Source organism: Festucalex cinctus, chromosome 14, assembly GCF_051991245.1.
Source record: "Festucalex cinctus isolate MCC-2025b chromosome 14, RoL_Fcin_1.0, whole genome shotgun sequence".
Classification (NCBI taxonomy): Eukaryota; Metazoa; Chordata; class Actinopteri; order Syngnathiformes; family Syngnathidae; genus Festucalex; species Festucalex cinctus.
The window spans coordinates 1,241,547-1,260,123 of NC_135424.1; the positions used below are offsets into that span (position 1 = coordinate 1,241,547).

Below are 18,577 nucleotides of genomic sequence, written 5' to 3' on the forward strand. Positions count from 1 at the left end.
TGCTATTGTAATACACTTTAATGCAAAATTAAAATGAATCTGATTAGTTGATTTAAATAATCAATAGATTCATCGATTCTAAAAATATTTGATCGTGACAGCACTAATAAACACAGTAAAAATTTGTGTAAAAAAAAAAAAAGTTTTGGTTTATTGTTTGATGGAAATTAGGACTATGAGGTGTTCCCTTTATAGTCTCCCTGGACCCAAAAAGCAAAAAGTCTGAAAATCCTGATCTCACCTTTGACTTGACTGTGCCTTTTGGAGGTTTCTTCCGGACTTTTTTTTTTCTTGCCTAGCGCTTTGCTCATGCGAGGTTCACTTGGTCTCCTAACTGAGAATTTCTCTTGTGAATTGGCGCTGTCGAGAGGGGGGGAAAAAAAAAACAACTTCTGAATTGAACTGAAACTGAAGACGGCGCTCATGGTCTGTAGTTCTGCAGCTGATGGCGGAATCCCGGGTTGGGTCGACTGGAAGGCCTCGCTAGCTTGACCTGGCGGTAGGCCTCGTCGAACGGGAGCGCTTCTTTCCACATCAGGTACGCCGTGACGACCGAGGACGAGCGTGACACGCCGGCGTTGCAGTGCACGAGAACGACGCCGTCCTGAAGACACAGAGAAGAAGAAGACACAAACTGAAAGTGACGTCATGTTAACATGTTTTGTTCATACTCATCTTGTGGGGGGGGGAAAAAAAAAAAAAAAAAAAAAAAAAAAAAAGTACATTTGGCGACTATTTGCCGCACATCAAGCGATTGATCACCACACATCCGCCAGGAAAGGAAAACCTGCAATCATGTATCAGTTTTTGAAGCATTAACAGTGTTTCCTCTACATCAGAGGTGTCCAAACTACGGCCCAGGGGCCATTTGCGGTCCGCCGTCCATTTTTTCGTGGCCTGGGACATATGCTAGAATGGCCACAGAACAGAATGGCCCTGAAAAATAATTAAAACTAACTAAATTAAAAAAAAAAAAAAAAAAAAAAAAAAAAAAAAAATTCCAAAACTATAATAACCCTACTGCCATATTACAAATAAATTGGTTTATATACACTAGCATTTTTCTAAATATGCAAAAGCACAAATAAATTATTTGTACAATTTCAACAACACAACACAATTTCTCTTCATAACATGATGTGGCCCTTGCGTCCTTCTGATTTTCTGGATGTGGCCCTCAAATGAAAAAATTTGGACACCCCTATAATAATAGATATATATACCCCTGTAATAGATATAGAATATATGTCAAGATGGAATCTGTGTACGGGAGCGTGAATATGTAACTTGATTAATATTAACGCCAATGTAATTATTTTTTACTGCCTGCAGTGTCAAGACGGTAATGATCAAATAAAAGGCACATCTCGAGACGGGCCCAAAGCGCAGTGGCGAAGACGCATTGGTGTCGTTTTGTATTCCAGGCGGAAGCGGCGTCCGATATCGCTCGTCTCTTTTCCGCGTGTCAATCAATGTCCGGCAAAGTCAGACGGATGATGGAAAATGCGCTTTTCCCGCTAATAGACACGTTATCGCTGCTTTCTGTGCTTTGCTTTCAAGCATAACCCAATCTGGCAGCCCCTCAGGGCTCGTGCGGGCCCACGTATTAAAAAAAAACAAAAACACACATACAGATAAGAATATTCATCTTTTATGAGTCACTATCAGTCCGACCGAAAACTCGCTCCATCGCATTATCGGCGCCATACTTACACATAGCAGGCCTTGTTTTTAGACTTTTAAGGGGGTGGGGGGACATCTGCAAAAATGAAAACTGCTCCAGCTGGATAATCCATCACGGGGCAACATGGAAACTTAATTTGCTTTTGTTTGGAGTGCTCTTGTTTTTGTCCTGATTTGACAGCGCCGGGCGGACCGAGTGTTTTGGTATCACATTGTCCAGAAGCGCAGGAAGAAGTGCCAGGAACGCCATCCAATAAAAGGAGGTCACAGGTGAAGAAAGGGACACTCAAAAGTGGACTTGATGCCAGGCCTGGACTTTGTGCTGAGCTTTTGGTCTTTGTGTTGCGCCGCGTTGCGGATAAACCACCGCTGGAGAGGAATAAACGGGACCGCAGTGCAGGGAGGTTGCAGGCCGGAGCATTCGAGATTGTACAACTGAAATCAGACTTTCAAAATGCATATTGATATTTGTGAAATCAACGGAGCTATTCATTTATTTTTGTAGCTGATTTTATTTTATTGTATATTTAATAGGAGTGTGCATGTTGTCTCAAATTGGGGTTTGTGTACGTCGTTTTTGTTTGTTATTGTTCTGGACTACAAATTTAAATTAGCTTCCTGTTAAATCTAGTGCAAGCATCTCTTCACATCTTTTGTTGCTCATTGATGACTGATTGTCCTTACACTTAATAAAAAAAAAAATAATCGTAAAATATTCAAAAGCTGCAGTCCTACTTAACAACTTCAATTTGTTATTTTTTGTCCAGAAAATCCATCAACTGCTCATGTCTATAAATGCCATAAATAGTAGGGGTGTGCCAAAAAGATTTATTCTCATAAGAATCACGATTCTCATTTAGTACAATTGGGAACGCTGTTCATGTTGTACCCGATTTGGCCACTTAGCGGCAGTGTGGTTGCCTGCATTCTGATCCACAGTTAAGTTGTAGCAACAATAGCGAGTAGAAGGGAAAAGTCACGATCAAGTTATGCCAATAAAAGTTGACTTTTTTTTGTAGCGTTGTAAGAGCATATGCCGCTGAGTAATGTTAAGATGCTTCTCTGTATACATTCATCAAGCGTTTTTTTATTAATGGCCGTTCTTTTGAGGGGTAAAAGTAGCGCGAGTAGCGCACTAATTAGCACTAGCGAGTTATACTGGAGTCGATCATGGCAATTATTTGCTCATCTATAAAATGAAGCAGAAATCATCGTCAAGCAAATCATTTTGAATCGAAAATTGTTTCTCAATCGAATATCGCAGACCCACAAAACAGAATCAAATCGAATCATGAGACGGTCAAAGATTCCCACTCCTAGTAAATAGGCAAAATAGAAAAGCGGTCTAGCGCCACCTATGGGAGGGGAGGTGGAATTACTTTGCTCAGGCAATCAATTCCCTTCCCAGTGCATCCATTCCGTTGCTTAATAACCTGCTCAACTGTGCATCCAAACACGTTTCCGATATCTCAACTACACAAGAACACTTTGCTGATACTGCGTCTTGTTTTAATTTGTAGCCGGGCGATTATTGGCTTCTCCCGTCTGGTGTAAAGCAACATGATGAATGTACAGTGAGGCCTTCGTTCGTTGATTGAGCACACAGCAAAGCGGGGCAGCGAGAGCCAATCGCAAGTGCTCCCCGGAGACACGGCTGGAGAGCGCATATGGATGAATTCGCTCCGGGTGCGCGCGTGTGTGCGTACCTGTTCCCGAGCCTGATCTATAAAGGAGCCGCACTCGTCCACGTACGAAGTGATTTGTGTTTCCGGGAGGTCCAGGATCTGGACGCTCTTGTAGACCAGCTGATCGGGGAAGGGGTTGGCAACTCCGTAGGCCACGTTTAGCACGTGAGACACCTGGAACGAAAAAGAGAAAGAGACGACGAGGCACCTTGAGCAAAACGAGCCTCCATTGTGAAGGCGGGGCCATTGTGATGACACACTGGCTTTGACAGAGAGCACGAAAACGAAGCAGGTGTTGGGGAGACAGAAGGAGAGTTTATTACGAGACAGATGGCGTCGATTCATGTTGTTGTCGTCGTCTCCCCTCTCGCTTAACGTGACTTTACCTCCGAGGCCTCGATCCTCTGCTCTAAGTCTTCCTGACATAACGCAGCTCATTTTCCTTCTCTTGGCAAACGCCTTCGTGTCAGTTTCGCCATATTGTAGCGAGCAAGCAGCACCGAGACCCGTGCGCTGCTTTGCTAACGTTGCAATGATCTCAACTTCCTGCCATTTGTTGATTGGAGTTGATTATTTAGATCAGAGATGGCCACATTTGATTTTTAAAACAGATGAATGTTTGTGGATGAGATTAAAGTTGAACTTAACTCGATTTTCCAATGGGACATTTGGGCCTCAATGACGTCAGCATTTTTCCAGCCTCTGATTGGCTGGTCAGAGCAAAACGTGTTTCATGTCTGTGGTTATCTGCACACCACATTCATACATTTCATAATCAGCATCTGTATTTTATTTCAATGTTTGACATTTCTGTTACGTTGTTTCATAAATCTGTATTGTGAACTTCTCCAGATGATGCTGTTATATTACCTTTTTTGTTTGGGAAAGTACTGACCAGGGTTATTATTGTTTTGGAATTTTCATTTTGAGTTTTTTTTTTTTTCTTTAGTTTTAATTAGTTTTCAGCGTGGTTCTGTTAGTTTTGCATTAGTTTTAGTTATTTAATAAATGATTAGTTTTGGTTCAGTTTCAGTATTAGTTTAAAAAAAATGTGTATTACTTGCGCACAATATTAAAAAAAAACGCCACATCATCTGAAGACACTTTTTTCCTATTGGCTGTTGCTCGATGACGTAATTTCTGTTAATATGCAAATAAATCTACTTCAAATCATCCCCAAAGGCTCATACATTAAATTAATTACCAAAGACTAAAACGAAGGACATTTTTTTGCTATAATTATAGTTAGTTTTAGTTAGTTTTGTAAACATAAAATGTAGTCTCAGTTTTCTTTTTTTTTTTAGAAAGCATTTTCGTTATTTTATTTTGTTAACAAAATTGTTTTTTGAATTTTAGTTTCAGTTTTTACGTTAGTTTTGGTTAACTAAAATAACCTTGGTGCTGACACCAGGTATCGGCCTTATTTCAAGGTACTGGTACTCGCAACAGCCCCTCTTGTGGCCATTTTATGATCGGGAACTAGAAATTTGAAATGAGAAGAATAGACAATTGAAGAAAAAATGCTATATTGAGGTATATATACATCTTTAAATTACCTGTCATTATTTATTTATTTTTTTGGGTGGACAATGTCATAATTTACTCCAATTGGCATCGTTTTTTTTAAAAAGTGAAATCGAACATCGCTACTTTTTTGTAGTGTTGATGTATAACATGGATTATGGCGCTATCAAGAGGAGGATGAAGTCCTGTAAGTCTCCCTGAGAGTCAAGGTACCAAATACATGGCCCACCAGCGAACACTGCACTGTATATATATGTGCAGCTGGAATTGAGCCCCCAATAAAAGCGTGCGCACTTCACTCCATTTGAACTCACCCCGGCAATAAAAGCCGGAGTGCGGAATGAGTAAAATGATGACTGCGGTGTACTCACACAGCGGCAGCGTTGAGTGTTGTGTTCCGCAAATGGAGAGCAGCAGTCCAAAGTGAATGACACTTTTGTGGCTCATTAACCAGGCACGGCTGCAGCAGTCAGCGTGGAAGGGAAAGGAAGAGGAAGAGGAAGGGGAGGGGGGTCGTTCAGGGGAGGTCAGCAAATTACACTCGAGCGCGCTCGTTCCGCTCGCTCTTAATGCGCTCGGAAAGAAATGGCGGCCGCAATGTAAATGCGGTCAAAGTCGGCAACCCCGACGAGTCCGGCTTGATGGCCTCTGGCGCGTTAGCGAGCGTTAGCATGTTAGCACGTGATCGATGGCGCTAATTGCTGAGCGGCGTGTCGCAGGTGCGCGGCGGAATTAAATTACAACAGTCAGCGTGATTAACGACCTCATGCACAAACGAAAATGAAAGATGACATCAGCATTTTTTTATTTTTTTTTTGACTGGATTTCACGAATTCAGGCACTCTTGTAACTTCATAAAATAACGGAAATGCTCACCTACCTTGAATCATGAGTTGAATTTGTAACGTGACATATTTGTACGTGAAATTGGTTTTGCCCACTAAAATGTCAATTTGTTCTTACCCCTGAAAAATATTTTTTTTTAATTGGAAAAAATAAAAAATAAAATTATGGCAAAAAAACAATAAAAGAAAATCTGAAGAAATAAACTAAACTTATAAAATGTAAATACCGTACATACGCTAATATTTGTGCTGGCTCACTTGTCTGTGTGCCTTTAAGAGGCGTGGCCTGGCATCGGGGCGCGAGCTGTGGCCGACAGCACCTTCTTGCGAGAGATCTCCTTTTGATATTTGTATCACGTTCAAAATAAACCAACTTTTACTCCGTCACTGAGTCTTGCAAATAGTTATTTAGGGAATCAGTGTTGTTTCTGTTGAGTAAAATCATAATATTCATACAAACATAATATTGAAACTTTGTTCTTTTCAAATTACAACTTCAATTATTTGTCTTTTTCTTGATCTCGACCTAACAACAAATTCAAGATTATTTCGAGCATTCTTTAAGTGGACGTTTTGATCCATTTTGAGACCTTTCCTTCACCAAATATAACGATATTACGAATACCATGATATTGCAATAAATCTCTTGTTAGATCTCAACAGATTATGTACCTAATAAATGTGGTCACGTCTCACGAGCGTCAACAAGCAGCAGGGAAACGGCCGGCTCATGTCTTTCCGGGCAGAACTCGCCGAGGTATGAAACTGATCGTCCCCAGAGTGAAAGCATTTCCTCGGAGCCGTGCTGGCATCATTTACTCCCCCTGCTGAGCTGAAGCCACACTGCAAGGGTCTGCGTCTATAATCTCATGTCTCGCACATGGCAAGGACACGCCTGCCCTATTTGATTCATCCCACCCCCCGCACACCTCCGCTATCTTCTACACTGACCTGATATCTCTGCAAGGTGTCCATGTCGTGGGCCACATCCTGAGAGCCTGAAAGAGTATTTAAACAAAAAAAAAGTGTTTGAAACAGAACTGCTGAAGCAAAAAAAAAAAAAAAAAAATGCTGTACTGCAAATTGTGAATAATAAAAGGTGCCTCTCTCATTAGGACACAACAAGAATACTGAATTTCAGAGCATGTGGGCTTTGATGCAATTCTGATAAAAAACAAAAAACAAAAACTTTCTCTCTTTCTTCTCTTTAAAATAAAAATCATACCAAAACGAAAAAAACATATATAACAAATGAAAAAAATATATACTGCTGTATACAATAAGAAATAAAAATGGAAAAAATGAAGGTAAAAGAAAAAAAATAACACACATATATATATATATATATATATAAATGTTAAAATCCGTGTCAAAATGGATCTCCTCAGAGGAACAATTAAAAATGTCTTGTCTTTCATAAAAATGGACAAGGAGAATTGAAAGTATGCGTGGTGTTCACAGGGGGGAAATGTGTCATCTTGAAACGCGTTTGCTCAGATGATGGAGAAAAGAAGAAGAAAAAAAAAAGGCTGACGCAAAATCCCAGCAGAGCAGTTGTTAGCGAGCGAATGTCGTGGCGCGTGCTGACACCGATTGGCTGACCACGTGCAGAAAAAATGAGCAGGACGTCAAAGCCGTTAGCGCTAATGTGCCATAAAGGAAATATTCACTTTTATTGAGCCGAACAGATGCAATATTAATATTGATCCCCGCTGACGAGTTGTCTCGACTGCGAGGTGAAGGGTCGCGCGTGTGTCGACAAAACGGAACAGCCGCATCGAGCTGTGAGGGAGTTCAATGTCAGGCTCAAGGACACTCCAGCAGGACGTGGATATACGGAAGGCGCAACAGCGAACTTAGGGCCCCACTAGGTGGCGCTGTATTGTTAGGTTTTCTTGACCATTTATATTTTATATTTCATACAGATTCTTACAAATGTATTGCAGTGAAGTTGTGTATAAATGAACTTGTCCCCCAGTCTTCAACGGACTGTTTTATATTCTGTTTCCTTCTTGTATGTCTTTTTGACAAAAGGCTAGCGCTACATGAATTCTGCCTAGTAACAAGCATCCAAGAAATGCATGCAAGCATTTCTGTTGACCAAAATTTTAAACTCTCAACCTATAAAGGAACAGAGAAATGCTGCAATTTATTGGCAACTAAAGTGTAATGTATGGATAAAATTATCAACGCTATAACATGCAGAATAAGATACTTAGTAGATCAACTTAAAGATAGGCTCGTGTTATTTCTTACCCAGCAGTAAGAAGGGTCGGACCACTCCAACTTGAAGGTCCAGACTTTTATCCTCCACAAATCCGCATCCGTTTCCGTCCTCCAGCTCCTCCACCTGTACGCTGCCATCGGTGCTCCTCTCCAAAAGCTTCTTGCCCGTCACCGTGGTAACATGGGTGCACTGTTTCCTCAGGCGGCTTTTGGAGAAGCCTTGAATCTCCCCGGACAGTGAATGCATCGCAGAGGGGAAAGCAGAGCTGGAAGACATAACAAGGAAAACTTTAGCTACTTTAGCAAAGATAGAAGGCACGATTTTTTTTTTATTTAATCTACGCACACATTGCAACGTAAACAAACTAGGTGTCAGGTGATAGTTTTGTACCTAACATAAAAATCTAGCTAGTTATAGGGGATGAGTACATTTTTTTTTTTTTGTTATAGTTAAAATGATTCGTGTACTCACCCCGTTAAAAGGATTATTGACGCGACATGCAACAACAAAGTTTCATAATCGTGGTCCCGAGCCTTTATGTAACATTAAATCAGCTATTGCCAAGACATAAATGGAGAAAGGTTACATGATTTACATCTTTATCTTACAAACGTTGAACATGCTAACCGAGAAGCCGGAAGTACGTCAGCCCGTGATGCGTTCACAGTCTCAAAGAAAAGTAGGAATCAGTTTACGTCTGAAATACATTCAAATTTCATTGCATTTTATTATTATTATTTGTATTTACAATTACCTTAATTAATCTTCAGTTTTCTCTTTGTTAAGTTCCTCATTTATGTTATTTGTTTTTAACTGTACTTCGTTGGTAGTCTTGTGATAAAAGCATTTGTCACGTCTCAAAATTGTATTGTTATTAATGTTTTAACATTCATCATCAAACAAATGTAAATATTAGACAGAAATAACACAAGTAAACAAATGTCTTTTTTTTTTAATTATAAATGTCTTGGGGGTAGGGCCATTTAAAGGTACATGTGTGGGAGGAAAAGAAGTTGCCCCCAAACCTAAGAACTGGCTCGGGAACCCTCAGCAGCAACAACTAAAATTTTAATCGGATTCAAGTCTAGAATTTGACTAGGCCACACCAAAATCTTCATTTTGTTTAATTTATTTTATGCCATTTTTAAGTCGACGTCTTCGCGGTGTGTTTTGGATGGTTGTCCTGCTTCATCTTGAGGTCACAAACATTCTTTCTTTTTCTGGTTAAAAACTAGCAGAATGCATGGATCCATCACTCACAGCAGGTCGTCCAGGTCTTAAAGTAGCAAAGCAGCCCAGACTATATCACATTACTACCACCATGCTTGGCTGATTGATGTTCTTTTTCAGAAATGTTCAACATTTTTCTCGTCATCCATAGAATATTCTCGTAAAAGTCTCTGTGAACATTCAGATGTTTGTTGTTTACAAAAGTAAGACAGTAGTTTTCGCCTTAGAACTCTGCCATGGATGGCCTCTTTTGCAATATCTTCCATATTGTTTAGTCACCGACAAATTGTAGAATTCGTCAATAGTTAGCGAAATGTGGCATAAACGTGGTAAGGACTGGCAGTCTGTGCAAGTCGTGATGCCAACTCGAAGTGCACTGACCGTGAACGCGGCACGATCTGGAAAACGAGGACGCCTCCTCTCCTCTCATCCTAGTGACCGAGAAAAAAACAAAAAAAACACGGCGAGCGGCTGGGGCGACGGTGGGTGGAGTACAGGAAGCTGCTGCTGTCCCTGGCTATCTGATCATGGCCCAAATCTAATTCCAACATAAACGCCACAAATAAGACACGGCGAGACTGCGGATATTTGTGATTTTGTACCCGTGCCGTTTTTCCCCCCCTTTCTCGACTGATTGGTGGAGATCGAGGAGCTCCAAGATGTCTCGGGGAGTGATCCAGCCCAGCCAGCAGAAGCTGGCCGAAAAGCTCACCATCCTCAACGACAGAGGCATCGGGATGCTGACCCGTGTTTACAATATCAAAAAGGTTCGCACGCTCACACATTAAAATGCGCACACCAAGCACACGGACAAGCTTGAATGGAGATTCATTATCCGATCCGTACCTGAAAGCCGGCGTCACTTGTATTATCGTACGTTAGGAGTGTGAATGCTTGATTAGCTGGCACTGTATAAGTCTCAACACATTTATCTACGCTTCGTCTTTTTTTCCCCATATGATGAGCGTTATGGATTGCCTCCATAAGGGAGCGAACTAAGCGAGAGAATTGGCCTTAATTTGCCATGATTGAGGCTAACTGGGTGGGCACGGTTGCGGCTAACAGCGTTAGCTTGCGGTAATGTTGGCCCCTTGCGCACGAAAGGCAATTCACGGCGGATTCGAGGCGTTTACTATCCAGAGACGTAAAAAAAATATACACATTATAAGCAGCTAGTAAATCAATAACGACGGAGACGAGCAATTTGACACGCCCGAGCTTCTAACTACAAGCGTCGGGGCCTGGCGCCGAGCTAGCGTCGCTTAATGGCGGAGGGTGTCGGCTAGGCTAGGCTAGGCTAGGCTAAGCTAAACTAGGCTAAAGAGCCGGGGCTCCGCCTAACTCACGACGGCGAGAAGCCCGCAGAGGAGAGCTCAAGCACGGCCACAGCCTGATGGGCTGGCCGCTGTCATACCACCAAATCGGTGTTAGAAGCTCTAAGCCTATTTATATCCTCTCATATTAACTAGATTAATGAGAAACATATTTTAATTTAACAAAATAGCATGTTGAGCCACGTGTAAATTCACACAAGTTGACATTTTTCACATATTTTACGCGTTATATATATATATATATATATATATATATATATATATATATATATATATATATATATATATATATATATATATATATATATATAATTTCCCTTATATTCATTTTACTGTCACTATTTTAATTGTATGCAACTCCCAATGAGAACCAATGCAAGCGCTATATCAAAATTTGTAATCATTTTGGTTGATTGATTCTTGCACTCTATAGTGTTTTAACTACACAAATCTTTGTCAACAATATTTTGAAAATAAAATCACAGCTTTTCATATTTATATTTGCATCATTCCAAAATTACTCAAAACAGAAACACATCTCCTTTTTAGTTCCTTTTTTAAAACTACAAACTTCTCAAATCATATCGAGACTCAGAATTGAAAATAACTTTTGTATGGCGTAAGAAAGTGGAAAGGAAATTTCTTTTTTTTTCCTGAATTCATTTGGTACAGTGGAGAGGTGTTTGAAGTGTTCGATCCATGTGTGTGTGGATTTTTATTTTAAGAGAATTTCACGAGGATGGCAGCCACTTGTCACGTTGCTACTACAATCCTGAATATAAATGTTGAAAAAAAATACATGCATGCGTTTAAATCCAATCTTTAAAGGAAGACAAGTGAAGTTGTGCTCATAAATGCCATTTGCTGTTTCATGTGAGTTGCGTCTTTATCAGAAGCGAGGCCGTGCGCAGACGTAATAGTTGTACAGTGTTGTTTTAACTACTTGCCTCAAAGAACCGTGATTGAAAATTGTGTAGATAATATCGTAGCGTTCACAATGACGTTGGTGTTTGGTCTTGAAGGCTGCTTTGTGAGGGCAAGAGAAGTCTTGTGTTCTTCTATCTAGCAGGAGTCTGTGAATGAAAGGGAGAAAGGAGTCAATCATCCAAAGTTGGAGGAAAGAGAAGCCATTAGACTGAACGCTCACACTGGTCTTTCTTTTAATACCATTTACGCTAAACAGTGCAAGGAATGGTCAGTCATATTAATTATAACGTAGGACCTCTTTGAGTGTGTATCGATGGACACAATTAGTTATGTCGATTCTGACTCATTTTGTTGAAACAATCCCTTTTCACATCCTCCCATCATGGTCATTTTACTTCCATTTTCTCATAGGACCTCCTCAGAAAATAACAAAAAAAAAACGAAGTCCTACCCTAAATTTGCCCTAATCGAAAGCTTGGGGCTACACTGCACAATTGAAGCCCGTTCCCAACCAAAATCCCATTTAGCCATCTCACTTTTTGAGCTTGGGCCAAAATCAAGTGTCATTTGGTTGGCAACGCTAGTACAGGCGGGAACGAGGAGCGATCGGCAGCACCCGACTGATGGGAGAACGATTGGGTGCCTGCCTAATAATGATTTGCGTTCCGAACAGGTTTTCCAATCTCACTTTGCTTTCAACAGCAAGCTAAAATCATGTTATGAAGGCTTTTTGTTCCTTGGCCTATTTGTTGGAGTTTTTAGCATGGAGCAACTCACAAATGATAAGGGAAGCCCTTGCTCTATTTTTGGCATTACTATTCATCATTTTATTCATCTTCTTGTTTTGTTAGGCAACTGCTTTACACACACCTTGTGCTGATCCTTTTTCTTTTCTTTTTTTTCCACCCAAGTCACATGATTTTTGAGTATCAGACGGTTACTGAGTCCGATCTGAAGTTCTTTGGCCATATGGTTTCCCCTGCCATGACTGTTTGTTATGGATGCAAAATGTTTCCACTTTCCGTGTCTCAGTAAATCCCTCATTTTTTTTAACAAGTGTGAAAGCTTTTTTTTTTTTCCTCGTCTGACTGAACATAAGTTTTGGTGAGAAAGGCGACGCCCACTGTGTGTTGTACCAGAGTGCAGACGCACAGACTGTATTACTCTGTTACTGTCACGTTTATAATACCGGCACTCAAAAACCTGAAAAGTTACATTGTTTAATATAACAAAAATAAAATAAAAATTGATATTTTCTGGCTGATACAGAGTAGCTGAAAATGACGTGATGGGCTCGGGACGACGAGTTTGAGAGTGAAGCGGTTACAATCGCCTGTAATTTTATTCAAGTCTATGCACTGAGTAATAAAGTACTGTAGTCACGTTTTCACAACAAAGATGAGTTTGCAACGCACCAGTAATCCCTCAGATCTTTTTCACATTTGAATTGGTGTGTTGTGGTGGTGGTGAAGGATTGTGTTGCGCAACGCCACAACAACTCGTTGTGTGCTTTGTTATTCTCTCCAACTGTTCTGGGATCAACTAAATGTGCTTCCATGCTACACGGAATGTTCCGGAATATACTGTTAGTGTCGAGCCTGGCCTCGGGCTGATATGATGGCCCGAGGGGGAGTTGGGGGTTACTGGCACACGTTATCTTTTCAACAAAAATCGAAAGGAAGGCGGCGCAATAGTTGAATCATGTAATTGGAGATATTCACAAGATAGCAAAAAATCTAATTATCAATTTATTTTTCATTTCTTCTCAGAGTGCTGCTGATGAAAATGGGCTAACCGTTGTCAACTTGTGATTTATTTTTTTTTTTTTTGCTTTGAAGAAACATTGAAAAGCCTGAAGTGTTGAAGATAATTTTTTGATAGTCTTTGATTGAAAATATTGCGTTTGATTCCATGCATTTTTCCCTCCTAATAATCTGATTTAGCCTTTAATTTTACATTTAATAGTAATTCTTCTTGACTGTTATGTGTTCTAATGCAGTGTTTCCCAACCTCTTATTTGAGCCAAGGCACATAATTAAAAAAAAAAAAAAAAAGTTCTCACATCATTTGCTCTAAATTAGGTCTCAGCTCAACTCATTACAACAACTAATTAAATAACTCCAATAATTTAATTACAAAAAAAAAATCTTTGTCTCGATACTTTGCAATGATCAATTTTCCACTCGGACTAATTTTACTGCAGTTCTACGCCACTCTGTGACAACGTTTACATGCAGGCAATAACCCTTTTAAAACCCAAATATTGGCAATATTCGGGTTTTGTAGGGCCATGTAAACACACACAAATGTTAATTTTGGGGGTTCCTTCTAGTTTTTGGACAGTTTACATTACAATTACTTTTTCAACATTTCCAGCTTTTTTAAAATCAGTTGTCTGACATTTTTAGCAATTTTGTATTCTAATTTACGAGATTTCTACTTTTATTTTTGGACATGTAATGAGAGTAAAATGGCTGCAGGAGGGCGGCCCATAATGTACGATACCTTAAAATAAGACTGGTATTGGTAGTCACCCATCGTAGCCTCAATTTGAGCCAGGAAAAACCCTGTAACGCCCCCTTCTGGCCACAACTCGCGCTGAGACACCCAACACGCAGCGAGCCAACTCTACACGCTCATTTGCTGGCACCCACGTCACTCACCAGGCCAGCCTTTTAAAGCCATACACACTCAAAGCCACAAATACTACACTAAAACGTGCGGATGGTGACCCCAAGTGGACGCAAATTGTAGCTCACTTGCACATAGCGTTGCGTCGATGAGACGCTCAATTCTAAAATATGAAATTGCTGCAGCCTGAGAACAGAGTTATGTAAAGCAACCAAGGTTCCGCCACTGTAATTGTTACTTAATGGAGACGTCCACAGCTCCAAGGCTGTCCAAGGACATTTAGCAAGCAGGCAAGTGGCCGGCGCACGCACGGCGAGGGAACACTCGCTGTCTGCCAGTTACTAGGCAACAGCCTTCCACCCAAAAAAAATGTGGAGGAAAAAAAGCGCAGGGGGCCTAACTTTGTCTTGACGCCGAGCGTCGGCCATATTACTCGGGCACTGCGGTGGGCACTCAAAATGGACGTGTTACTTCCCGGCGAGTGCGTAGGTAGAGATGCTACTCGGCGTGTCAGCGTGCGTTAAAAGCGAGTGTTAAGTACGAGCGAAGCGACGGCGTGCTCGCGCGCTGCGTGTGTCCTTTTTCGAATGTGTTGCGGATCAACACGCGTGTAAACACAAACAGTGCATGCGTGTGTGTGCGTGTGTTGAGCAGTTTTGTCTGGGTGGTTTTGATTTCTTCTCTTCTTCTCTCCGTTCCAATGCTTCCCCCCTCTCCTATGCAGCAAGGACAAGTTTGGAAGGTTTGCAAAGTTTATCACCTTCCACTGATGACCCTCCCTCCGTCCCTCCGTCCCTCCTTCCCTTCACCAACCCTTTTGACTCCTCCCTCATCTCTCCTTCCCTTCCCTCCCCTCCTGGCTACCTGTACTGATCTGTTGGTCCTCTGTGCTTTTTCATGTTTCACTTGATGACTGTGGGCTCCCCTCACAGAAAGCAAATTCTCTTAACGTTTGATGGGACGCATTAAAAATGAAAGCAGGTCAGTCAAAGAGTGTCGTCCAGTTTTAGAGTCCTTGAGTTTAGGGCGTGTGTGTTAGATTTTCTTTCCTGATTAAAAATGAACAGTGTGGATTCAATAGTTTCCAAAAGGCCCCGAACGTTTCATACACAATAGTAACAAAATGTATTGAATCTCACAGTGCAGTTCATATCTCAACATAAGTTAGATATACTTTATCTTTAAAGTTTGGTTATACTGTTGTCCTACTTAGCCAACAAGCTAATGAGTTTTGAGTGCCCATAAACCTCCTTTTTTTTTTTTTTTTTTTTTTTAAACCAATTAACTTGTTTGTAACCATTAATTGAATAGTTGGAACAATTCCATAGAACGTCCTGCGCTTTGGGGTCATTTCAGAATTAAAGGAACACAAGACTGATGAAAAACTAACCAGCTATTCTGTGAAATGGTTAATTTCAACTCTTCCCTGAAAAAAAAAAAAATGCCAATTTATGTTGAGCAATTCTGATTTTATAGCACTTTTTACGAATATTTTTGCGTTAAGTACTGTATCAGGCATTTTGGACAGTCACGTGATCATCTTGACGTATCGCGCATATAAAGTACATATTGAATTATTACATGGAATAAACAACAAAGAGAATCACGGGGAATTATCGTGGCGCACGGCGGACATCAAAGGCGGACACAGCAAAGATTTGTTTCCAACCGAAAGCAGGATAAAACTGGCAGATCCAGCCGCCGGCGAGTCGAAGTGGAAGGTAAACATCCGGGTGACTTGTCGTCTGCTAGGCTAAGCTACATATCGCGTGCTAAGCACGCCTTAGCCCACATTAGGAGCGACCGCCCAATGATACAGACACAAGTGCACTTTCAGTCACTTTCTCAAACAACAACAAAATCAACAGATAATACACATTGTTAATTTTTCTCTGGCTACAGCTGACGCCCAGGAAGTGAACAACGCACAGACTGACTAATGGTTAGCCAGTTACCAGCCAGATGCTAAACACAAGGCCGCAACAGCCAACTCTACTTCAATTCCGCGACACCCACGTCACTCACCAGTCCTACTGCAGCCATAAAAACTCAAAAGTCACCGACATTGCTTTCGAACATGAGAATAACAAAACCAAGTTTACAACAATTTGTGCGCATTTTTATTAATAATCCAAAATCCAATCCAATTATTTGATTAGTCAGTAGGATAAACAATGGACAAATTGAGTGTACAGGTAAATTATTTTGATAGCTGAAGCCATATTTGGCATGTAGACTTTGACAGTTAATCTCAACAAATTTCAGAAGTTATTGGGATATTTTGCGTAAATGTGATGATAAATATAATACAATAAAGTCTGCAATCCTAAATTTTTAGTCGGTGCATAAAAGTGTAGTGTAGCGACTAAGAAACCAAAATGGAGGGCCATGCAGTCGCAACTTTGCCATCCTTGGGTACCACATTCTATTCACCGTCCCAAGGTTGTAGCTGTAGACATTATTTGGAGACATCAAACTGCAACTTCCAACACTCCCTTCTTACTTCCTGTTTGACGTTTATGCAGCTATCGAGGCTTAAATGTTGGAATCCATTAATTCCCTATTCCTTAAAGAACAGTCTGATGCACAGACTGATGCGAATGTCACAAAAATGCTAGACAAAATCCAAATAAGTTGTATAATATAATGGGCGATCCTAGCAAATATCCGTTGCCACGTGGCCAACTTGAAGAAGGCCGCAGCGGCAGCTGCGAGCGGAGGCAAGATGAAAGTCTGTTCTGGTATCCCGGCAACCGCTCCCACGCTCCCCCCCCACTTATTCCCACGCCGTCCTTCCATTGGCTGCGCCGTTCCCTCCTTCCTTTCCTCCATCCAACCATCCATCCTTCCTCCCTTCATTCAGCCCGACAGCTTTTTGCACTGTCGCGCTCCATGTCAAGTCAAATCCTGCGATCGAATCCAATTCATGCTAAAATCAACCACAATTGACCGCTGCGGACATGAAAATGTTTCCTGATTTTTGGGCTCCTGCATGTTTGAGCACACGACTGACTCCTCCTGCGCGCACAATCACGATCCTGAGCGAGCGCAGTTGTTTCCATCGAATGTGGAATGTCAAAGTCATCGACTCGTAATGCATGCGGGACGCTCCTGTGCCATGACATCGCATCCACAAAATGTACATGTGGTTAACATTTTGATTTGAAGTCAAATCGTCATTGGAACAGAGAAAAGAAAGCGTTTTACTTGACTGGACAGCCTCAAGGGTGACTGCTCACTTGTAATTATTGGACACAACAACATGTTGACGCTAGTATTTGTGTTATCTGGTGTGGCCAAGAGAAAAGTTTCAGTTGTATACGGGGAGGTTGGGGCCTAAGATGAATTAGCTTCACGTAGATCTGAACTGTCACATCTTAAAAGCGTGTCTGTTGTTTGTTTTAGTGGCCTTGCTGCAAGGAGAAGAGCGCTTTTGTGTGTTCAACGGCGTTTCGATCTTGAACGCATCAAAAACATTATTTTCGGTGCTTTTCTTCCCCCTTATTTCCAGAGCAAAAAGTCATTTGTAGTGTTTAAACACAAAGTTCACTGGCAGATAGCTTCAAAGCTAACCTGTTAGCAAAATCAACTTTTAAGCTCGTATGCTGTTTGTTTGAGTTCTTGGGTCGTTTTGCTTCCCAGATTGAATTCTAGCAGAATCACGTCTGACGTCCTAGTTAGTAAAAGTGGGCTTGTAGTTATTAGTCACATTTTCATATTTGATGTTTTTGTGTTGTGTCTTTTCGGCTGATTCAGTTTTGTTCAGATTATTATTGGAGGTGTTTTGATAGTGTTGTGCCACTTGAAGCCATTTATTTATTTTGTGTGTGCGTACATACTACTACTACTACTACTAAATCTAAGTAAATTCATACTTTAAAATCAGCCCGCCTATGGCACATGCATGAACTGCAGCTTGCTCACCATTCACAACTACACTACCCATGATGCATGAGCTCTGTTGCTTCCCACCAGTCCGACGTCTTCGAGACAAGTCACAAAACACAGCGCCATCCATTGGTGTGGAGGCTTAACAGCTCAAATTTTCTCCTAAAATCTCGATTCAATTAATTTTCCTGTCAAATTTTTGGGGAATTGAAAATGATTAATAAAAAAATTAATAAAAAAAAACACTAACAGGGTAGAAGGAAATAAAGAGCCGCACAACATTGTGGAGGGACTGCCTGTCATGTAATTTTAACGCTAGTCAGATTTAAAGACGCCGTTGTCACATAAGCAAAAGATCATTTAAAATCGTGATGAGAGAGTGCATGTACGTGCCTTGCTAGGTGCTGCTGTTTTGGCTAGTAAACGGGCTCCGCGGGTACCGATTTAAAATCCGCGTGTGAGGGAGGGAAAAGCAAATATGATCTGACGACATAATACTCGCAATCCGTTTTTATTCTTGACGGGAAAAGTAAGGCGTCAATTTGACTGAGGTTCGATGATGGCCGGCCCCCATTTGAGGAAATCATCATGGCCTCCGTTAAC

At 41.0% G+C, this 18,577-nt stretch overlaps 3 protein-coding genes across 11 annotated transcripts in view; 1 reads left to right on the forward strand and 2 right to left on the reverse strand.

Moving 5' to 3' along the window:
* LOC144001526 (uncharacterized) overlaps window positions 1-388 on the reverse strand; it is a 45,197-nt gene extending 44,809 nt beyond the window's left edge. For both annotated transcript variants that reach the window (XM_077495909.1, XM_077495908.1), the window contains exon 1: window positions 242-388. The gene's annotated coding sequence lies outside the window, so the exon portion shown is untranslated. The remainder of the gene's footprint in view (window positions 1-241) is intronic.
* LOC144001528 (dual specificity protein phosphatase 19-like) lies at window positions 1-10,520 on the reverse strand. 5 transcript variants are annotated; one of them, XM_077495915.1, is made up of 6 exons: window positions 8,436-8,673; window positions 7,994-8,229; window positions 6,689-6,735; window positions 5,264-5,352; window positions 3,390-3,542; window positions 1-604 (listed from the first exon to the last, which is right to left on the reverse strand). In XM_077495915.1, the coding sequence occupies exons 2-6, from the start codon at window positions 8,099-8,101 to the stop codon at window positions 174-176; spliced, it is 828 nt and encodes a 275-aa protein (XP_077352041.1). In that variant the 5' UTR covers window positions 8,102-8,229; window positions 8,436-8,673; the 3' UTR covers window positions 1-173. The 5 variants fall into 5 exon arrangements, with proteins under 5 accessions (XP_077352041.1, XP_077352044.1, XP_077352043.1 ...); XM_077495918.1 differs by lacking the exons at window positions 5,264-5,352; window positions 8,436-8,673 and adding an exon at window positions 9,576-10,520; XM_077495917.1 differs by lacking the exon at window positions 5,264-5,352 and having other exon boundaries at window positions 8,436-8,630.
* The window catches only part of nckap1 (NCK-associated protein 1), a 25,274-nt gene continuing 16,284 nt past the window's right edge, over window positions 9,588-18,577 (forward strand). For 2 of the 4 annotated variants that reach the window (XM_077495911.1, XM_077495912.1), the window contains exons 1-2: window positions 9,588-9,961; window positions 14,811-14,828. In XM_077495911.1, the coding sequence (XP_077352037.1) occupies window positions 9,854-9,961; window positions 14,811-14,828 (126 nt within the window). In that variant the 5' untranslated portion in view covers window positions 9,588-9,853. The remainder of the gene's footprint in view (window positions 9,962-14,810; window positions 14,829-18,577) is intronic. The other 2 variants (XM_077495913.1, XM_077495914.1) reach the window with 1 other exon arrangement.